Source organism: Etheostoma spectabile, chromosome 14, assembly GCF_008692095.1.
Source record: "Etheostoma spectabile isolate EspeVRDwgs_2016 chromosome 14, UIUC_Espe_1.0, whole genome shotgun sequence".
In the NCBI taxonomy this organism is placed as follows: domain Eukaryota; kingdom Metazoa; phylum Chordata; class Actinopteri; order Perciformes; family Percidae; genus Etheostoma; species Etheostoma spectabile.
The window spans coordinates 4237465-4246221 of record NC_045746.1 but is presented as its reverse complement, the minus strand read 5'-3'; the positions used below and the strand labels follow the sequence as shown (position 1 = coordinate 4246221).

The 8757-nt window shown below is 39.0% G+C and overlaps 1 protein-coding gene across 1 annotated transcript in view; it reads left to right on the top strand.

Moving 5' to 3' along the window:
• Positions 1-2105: 2105 nt before the first annotated feature.
• The window catches only part of ankrd28a (ankyrin repeat domain 28a), a 22972-nt gene continuing 16320 nt past the window's right edge, over positions 2106-8757 (top strand). The window contains exon 1 of the mRNA XM_032535860.1: positions 2106-2253. Coding sequence (XP_032391751.1) covers positions 2227-2253 — 27 coding nt within the window. The 5' untranslated portion in view covers positions 2106-2226. The remainder of the gene's footprint in view (positions 2254-8757) is intronic.

The following is an 8757-nucleotide window of genomic DNA, read 5'->3' as shown; positions in this document are numbered from 1 at the left end:
CTACTGACAGTTTAGTCCAGCACATTCAAAGCCACACAAAGAGAAACAAATGTGGTATATGTGGGCAAGTATTTTGTAATATGTCCGTTCTAAAACAGCACAGGAGATGTCACAGGTCTAAATGCCTTGTCATTAACTTAAAAATCACAGATGGGTGAAATCCTACAGATGTCATAAATGCCGAGTGATAGCCATTGTTTTTATTATAGTCAGTTGTGGACAGTTGTAGCTAGCCGGAGTGGGAATGGGTGGTGGGACGGATTGAGAGGATGAGAAGGAGAGACCAGACGATTGGGAAAGGAGAGGGCGGTTTAATATTTTGTTTATTATATGGTGATTTTATGTATACCAGAATATTTTGAAAATTCAATGAAAAGATGTTTAAAAAAAAAAAAAAGTATTGTACTTCTGGAATGAATAATTCAGTCCTAGTGCTGGGAAGTATGTTGATGTTAATTGTACATTGTGTTACAATTTTGTTCTCTAAAATAAAAAAAATGTAAGTCAAATTTAATCTCTGTGTATATTCATACAGTAAATCATCTGTTTGGAAGTGAGAGGTTTCTTTGTTTTTTAGGTAGATACAGCCACATCAACACCAAATAGATTTTTAAATTGACGGATGTGACGTCACGACCTACTGTACATGTGATAAAATCCTGGTTGTTGCTTAAGTTCAGGGAATGATTTATCTTTTTGTTACTATAATAATCAAAATATTGTATGACAAGCCTTTATCATTATGAAATAACAAATTAACAGTAAATGCATCTTGGTCACTCTGGGTATGTTCCCCTTGAGATTGCACTTTTCCATATCAATAATATCAACATTTATTGGAAAACCAAATGCCAAAACAAAGTTTAAAAAAATGAAGAATTTTGAGTGAATATGTTTCTGGCCACTCAAGTGTGAATCAGTTTTCTTTTCTTAAAGGACAATTACAATGTAGGTTATGGGAAATAGAATGATGGTGACGTTACAGTAAAGAACAACAGACACATTTTAAGTCAGGGCATTAGTGGTTAAATGTCAATGAAAATGTTGAGAATTTTAGGGACTTGTCATTATTGCTATGGAATGGACTGTCCCTCCAGCCAATTATGACCTGTCTGTAGTGTTTCCTGGGATTATGCTGGTTGCAGTTTGTTGACTGTCCCAACTTTCCCGTTTTGTCATGTCTGTCCCATGATGGGCTGAGTCTGTCCTCAGCAGGAAGGAAGGGGGGGGGGGCTGCACCGTTTGACACCGGTCCAGAGAGTTTGTGTTTTATGGAAGCCCATTTTCGCTAATGTGATGGGGGAAAAAAGATCCTGTTATGGTATGTTAACACCAAAGAGTTTTTGCCCAAATTTGGTTGTGCGATTACAAAGTCAATATAAAGACACGTTTAAATTCTCCTAATGTCCTGACGTTGAATCATTAATAAATGAACAAATTGCCGTAGATGTCTGTGGACAGAGTTCTTATTAGCATACCTCGTTATTTGTACATAGACCGGACAAAAAAGTAAGCATTTTTAAACATTTACTGTCTTCTAGCGGACATACCAGGCGAAGCATAAATTACAATTGCCATGATGTATCAGCAATTTTTTGAATTTGTTTATTGCAATTACAAAACAGCTAAATCTAGACCTCAAGTAGCGCTGGAAATGGAAGTCATCCGGACGTAACATTTACCTCTTGGAGAAGGCAGTGAAAATTATTGTGCTTTTTGCTTGTCCAGATGTTAATCCAGACACTGCTTGATTTTCCGACTGGGAGGTACAAAGTATGGATGGATGTAATAAGAGAAAGGTAATGTTACAATGCAGGAATAGTGGTTATTTCTCCCATATTTATGAGAGAAAGAAGCATTGGTGCCTGCAGTTACACCAGCTGGTACCATTAAACACGATGATGTTTAATTATTTTGAGATACTACCTCATAATGAATTAGCTAAACCAAGACGGAGCAAATATTCGTGTTGCTTTTTATTTGATCGGGGATCAAATGTTCATTTGTGTTTGTTTGTGTTACTTATTCTTTTGAGATAGCTTAAGTCATTGCTTTGAGACGCTTTCTTATTATTTTAAAGGGCTTTTCATCATAATGACTTCCAGGATCTTTACTTACCATCACTTCGGCGGAAATGGGCTTCCCCATTCAGTTTCCCCCGGTTAATTTACAGCAACGTAAACTCCCGTGCGAGAGACTGCCTCCTTTTGGCTTTACACGGGGAATATGGCTGTTTTGAAGATACAAGACCAGGTAACCTTATCTAACTATACATATAACGTTAGCTTAACTCGTCTGTGTCACTATTTGTTAAACTGATTAACGCTTGTTTGTTTGAACGAGTGTTTACGTGTAAATTATCGTTCCTGAACACCATGGCATGTTGACTGTTCATTTTAGCTTAACTTTACTAACATTAAACAGCTTCGTTTAGTCATGGTGGTAAATTACATTTAACAATAAAGGTCTAGCTAGTTAATGGCTAAGCTAATGTTGCTTTGTTGCTTAGGTTTGCTATCGATAGTCAACTGACATTTGACATGTTAGCTAACTAGCTAGCTAGCTGTAACGTTAACCTTAAACAGAAAACCAGTTAAAGTAACTAACGTCATGTCACCTGTTGCCTTAACGCTAGTTATGTGAACTTAGACAAAATGTTAACCGTAGACTGTTAATATTAATTAATATAACGCGTGTCAACGCGGTTCTGTGTCAGTCAATTTTCTTCGATGGTGTTTTGGACTGTTGCTTTTTCTAGTGTTGATGGACTGGTGAACACAGCTGGACAAGGTTAACAGGGTGGCTAACTCCCCTGCTCTAATGCTAGCTAGTTAGCTAGCTTGCAACTTGAATGCAAGACACTTATTTCGCCACCCCATTGTAGAGTTATTTCCCAAAAGTTGAATTGGGCTGCATATTTCCGAATAACTGGCAGCAGGCTGACTTTCTACCTAGGAATTTTGCTTTGTCAGTTGTCTGTTTCAGCGCCCTGTACGTTTTCTCCGAGGCGCAGCTGTGGGCAGTCACCTGTTGCTGGAGATAAGAAAGGCTGTCAGACTAAAAATAGCAGGTGGTGCTGGTTCTAAAGTCTCCAGCTGTGGTCATGAATTAGACACTTTCCACAAGCTTAAATCAGTTGTTATGAACATTGCTGGGACTTAAAGGCAGTGATTCACAGGGCTTTGTAATGGACAAATGCAGCAGTTAAAATAGTGGATTTAAACATTGTTGTTTTAGTCACACACGTTCTTTTGTTAGTTAACCAGATAGTTTGGTTGTGTACAGTATGTATGTGCTTGACAGAAAGGAAGGTAATTCATTACTAAAAATATTAAATTAGCAGATGTAAAAGTATACACAATTCCAAATATTTCTTGAATACAGCTTTTTAAACATATTTTAATGTATTTTCTCCATTGTAATTTGAGTGCAATTGTTTTGTGACAGTCAGACAAGTGACAGCCAGACAATGCAACGCATACAATGTTTTTGGGCTCTGGTAATTCTGTGATTGCCATTGAAAATCATTTAAAAAAACGCACAAAAAGTAAGGACATTTTTGGTAGATTATTTCTTTGTTGTAACAATGCTTCTTGGCAAAACAATATTATATCTTTTGGAAAGCCTGATTATTTCCCTTTTTAATGGTGCCGCATTTGTAAAATGTGTTACATGTGTGATGAGCAGCAGCACACCCATGAAAAATTTGCCAAATCTTCTCTTACAATGCCAAACAGCTTTTCTTTGACTGTGGATTGGGTGATTGAAGTCTGAATTAACAAGACATATTGGCAATTTCACAATTTGTTCATTTAACAAACAGCCTGGCACCTCCTCCTCATGCTGGTCACAGCCTGGTCCCACACTGCTGTGGGGTGGCGTCCCATTCCTCAACCAATATTTGTCGCAAGTCAGCCAATGTGGTTGGTCTCTCTTTCACGAACAGCCCGCCCAAGCGGGTGCCACAAGTGTTCAATGGGTTTAAGGTCAGAACTGCTGGCAGGCCATTCCATCCTCTCCACTCCCAAATTCTGGAGATTGTCTCTGATAAACCCTGCACCGTGGGGATGAGCGTTGTTATCTTGGAGGATAGAGGATTGAGTTTAGTCCTATACTGTGGAGATAAGGGATTGCCACTGGTTGTAGAATTTCAACTCTATCTCTCTGCATTCAGATTGCCTCCATTGATGACGATCCTCGTTTTTCCAGTTAGGGAGATGCCGCCCCACACCATCACACTCTTTCCACCAAAAGTCGTTTCTCTATCAGTGCAGCAATCAGCAAAGTGTTCTCCAAATGCCGGAGCCAGAATCTGGACTTATTGCTGAACATAACAATCCTCCACATGTTACGATTCGATGGCATGCAGGGCCGGAGACTGCAACCAAATGGTTGCATTTTGCGACCACAATTTGAGAGTGTGCGACTGAATTTTAGATCCAGTCGCGTATGTGCTAGTACTAGTAAAGTACTAGCAAATGAAAGTACTAGTAAATTTCCCCCCTTTTTTTTCTCCTTTTTTGTACATGTTAAATGTAGAAGGGTTGCGTCAATGAATCTGCAATCTGTGGCAGACTAATGGGTGTGAGAAGGATAGAGAATGGCCACTGTAAGTGGCTAATGTGTGGAGGAGGGGGGGTCCCGGAGATAATTGAACCCGAAGGAGACAGTTATCACAACTTGCTAAGTGTGTCTGAACAATGAGCAAGTGAACCCACCATTTTTGGGAAGCTAGAATTCTGCTGGTTGAGGTACTGTAAGGAGACAAACTCTGTGAACTGAAAATGTTGCAGTTGATACCCCAGAACTGCGGGGAACACAAAGTTTGCAGGCAGTGCAGGTACTTTGCAGTTCAAACACAATCCACTAGTTAAACACAATCTTAGCCTCAAGTGTAGAGCATGCCGTGACATGTTATTAAATGAAAAAGCAACGCCATTGCCGGTTGCTTTTAGAAGACAAGAGGCTGTAAATCAAAGCGCAGATGAGGCAGAGATTTAAAAAAATAACCCACCAAACAAACAAAATTAAACAACCCATTTTCTTACTTTTTCTGCATAGTTTGTTTAATTTTACACTAAATATTTACATCAACGAATATAATAAGTAATTATGGTAAGTGTTAGAAATAAGGTAAGAAATCCTATTAGGCAATAAGCCTGCACGATTAATCGTTACAAAATCGAGATCTCTATTCATCCTGTTCACAAATTACAATTTTTTAAAATAACTTAGATTTTTTTTTATCACTTTGATTCTCATTTAATTTTACAAGCCAACTGCATCACGAACGCTACTACTTTCTTCTGTGAGTTTTAAACATAGACTGCATAAAATAGGTTTTAAAGCACTCCCGAGTGCTGTAATGCTCTCCCTTCTCTTCATTGAGTCTCTATGTCTGCAGGCTTGTGGTGATGCACAATGCTATAGGTGCCAAAAGAAATCTAAACTGCCAATTTGGTTTGTCATGTTCAAAAAGATTGTGGCAGAGAATCGTGATATCAATTTTTCCCGAATCGTGCATGCCTTTTAGGCAATGTGTTTGTTCAATACATAGTAGTCGGTTGTAGCTAGGTTGTAGTAAGTGTGGAGTTGGTCAATATATGTACTTCAGTCAAAGTGGGTCAATGATGGTGCAGCTCTGGCCTGTCCCGCTCTGACCAGTCTTCCAAACAGTCACGCGAATAACGGAAGAGTGTGTATGAGTGAGTAGATTCCCCCCCCCCCCCCCCATTCTCCATTGTTCTTTGTAGTGCTTGCTGACAGAAAACTAGACAAAGGGACAAAAATAGTCCTAATCAGAGGGACAGGAGTGTCATGTTTTGCGATGGCTTCTGTTTGTCCTCTAGAGGGCATCCTGTGGCTTTGGAGCGTGTAGTGTGTGCTAACCCGGCCATGGTCCTGCCTGAAGAGAGAGCTGGTGAAGGCAGAACACACTCAATCAAAGCAGAAGGTCTTGAGCAATACAAGAGACCCTACCAACATGGATATAAAATGGTATTTAGGAACAAATTCCATACAAAAGCTGTAATAAATAGACTACAGAATAATAAATACATTATTTAATATGACCAAAGACTAGAGCTGGGCAATTTATCAATATTATATCAATATGGTGATATGACAGTAAATACTGTCTTCAATTTTGGATATCGCAATATTGCATAAGTGTTGTCTTTTCCTGGATTTAAAGGCTGCAATACAGTAAAGCTGTCATTTCTGAACAACTTTACTGAACAACACTTTTGTAACTGTTCTATTATTTGCCTTTACCCACTTAGTCATTATATCCACATTACTGATGATTAGTTATTCCAAATCTTATTGTGCACATATTTTGTGAAAGCACCAACAGTCAACACTAGAATATTGTTGCAGTATTCATTTTGTGAAATTTGGTTAAAAATATCGTGATATTTGATTTTCCCAATATCGCCCAGCCCTACTAAAGACAAATAAAAAGTTGCACCTTCTGCAAAAGAGTCAACATGTGCTGCTTTTTCCCAGTCTGACATGAATATTACTGTTGATTTCAAATTAGTGTGGATCTTTTGACCATTCAAACTTTACTAATCAGTTCAGAACCATGTACTGTTAATGGCTTATCCCCTGTTTGGCATTCAGTCAGTGCGTTCAATGGATAGCATGCTGTGGTGTGCATACCATATGTATTGCCAGGACAACTAAGCCTTAGTACAGATCACCCTCTCTTTCGTTTTAAAAGCTTTAAAATCTCTGGATTTTAGCATCGTCACTGCCGCTGTCAATGTGGAAACGTGTCCCAGCACACACACGCATGCCGGCCTTTGTGTTTCTGGACTCGGGTTATGTTACACAAAGTGCATCCTGTCACATGGTCCGACCAGAGGTCAGTGGAAGCTGCATATTTTTCACTTACACATGCACATTTTCTCTCACATTTTAAAGTTCAGGGGTTGTATTGGGTTGTATTATTTGCGGGTATTTGTTTTAATATTGGCCTGCATCCTCTTGTTGTTGCGGTGAGTGTCCATCTCCTGAAGGAGCAGCAGCTCAGCACTAATGGAGCAGACATTTAAACTGTGCCTGCCTTATGAAAGCACATCACAAAACCGATTTTTCAGTTTTTGTTGTCAGACAGTCTTGCTGTTTGTGTTGAGGAATGCTCAGTTGGTTTTAATCGCTCTGTTCTGTATGTAAAAGGATTTCTACCTTTTTCACATGCTTGCCTTTCTTGCCCATGCGCTTGAGTCCTGATAACAACTTTAAACACAAATAAATACACACACTTCACACAAAGGTTCATATGGGTTTAGGAAGGGAAAAGGAAAGGGAAACAAGTCTGATCTGTAAACATCTTTGGGCTACGTTCCTGAGAGTATCCGCAGTGCAAGCAAGAAGGATAGACAAAATATTGGTTGTTTTATGTATACCATGTATACCGTTTTATGTCTTTAGTTCCCAATCATCATTCTTTGTTTTTGCCTTTTTGAGGAAAATTTGTAATGTCAATCCAGTGGCTGTAGAAGCAGAAAGATTGTAAGACTGCGTTTCCTATTAAGTTTATAAATGGTAGGTCTATTAGACTCAAAATGTAGGGCTACATAGGCTCCATCCAACTTAATCGCTCTCTCTTATTCGCCCTCCCTTGCATTGTCCCTCCCTCCAAGTTAATGGGGTTATGTGGCTTGGCAAGATTGCTCTTTTTAGGAGTTGTGTTGAATATGAAGGAGACTAAGATACACATACACACATATACACACACACACACACACACTGACACGCACACGCACGTACAGACTGGTCTTGTTAGCTACCCTCACATTTTCTGGCAAAGCCCGTTTGTTCCAGTTTCATAATGAGGAGATGGGGACTTTTGAATCTATGCCACCAATACACCAAAGAGGATACTGGAACACACAAACACAGATCTGGTATCAATTTTCTTTTCTCAAACTTGAAAGGAAATGCCACTTCTATTTTAGCACGACCTTTATGAATATGCAGCCCCCTAAAATCTTATTTAACAAAACAACATTGTAGTGAACATGGTTTTGTTTTTACCGTGCCGCATTAGTTACATCTTTTTAGATTGCCTCAAGCTTGACCATTTAGAAGAATATCCTCAGTGGTTCATACCATTACTTTAATGTAAAATACTAAAGATCAAAGCATTGTTAAGTGGCTGAGCACTCAATCCACAAAACAAGGATTAGAAAATCACAATACACTAGTAAACATTCAGATAACCAAACCGTATTGAAGCTCTCAACAAGCAACATTGCACTGGTTGCTGAAGGTAGCAGGGCTTTCAATAAAGACTCAATAGTGCTACATCATCATTCTCTACTGTAGCATCATCAGTCTACTGACACTTTTGTTATTACACTGTAATTAACTCACAGGGAAATGTATTGGTACTGTCTAGCAAGTAACCTGATAACATTCAGAAATCAAAATTGGGCCCTAACTGTCCTTCAGTCCAGTATCTCTAGCTTATCTCAGCATTCTTTTCCACTCTTTTTTTATTTTGTGTGTATAGTTCCCTCTTAATCTGTGGCCCTTTACACACTGTATTTTGCATTTTGTTTCTTAGTCAACTTTTGGTAACCAGTTTGCACCCATTGCCTTCCCTAGCCATCCCTTTGTCTTTTGCTCTATTCATCTTCAGATTTCTTTGTGTTTTGTAGTGCTCTGGGTACCTGCCTACAATTATTCCATCCCTCTCTCCTTTTCTTTTCCTACTCCCCTCCCTTTCTATCTCTCTCTCTCTCTCTC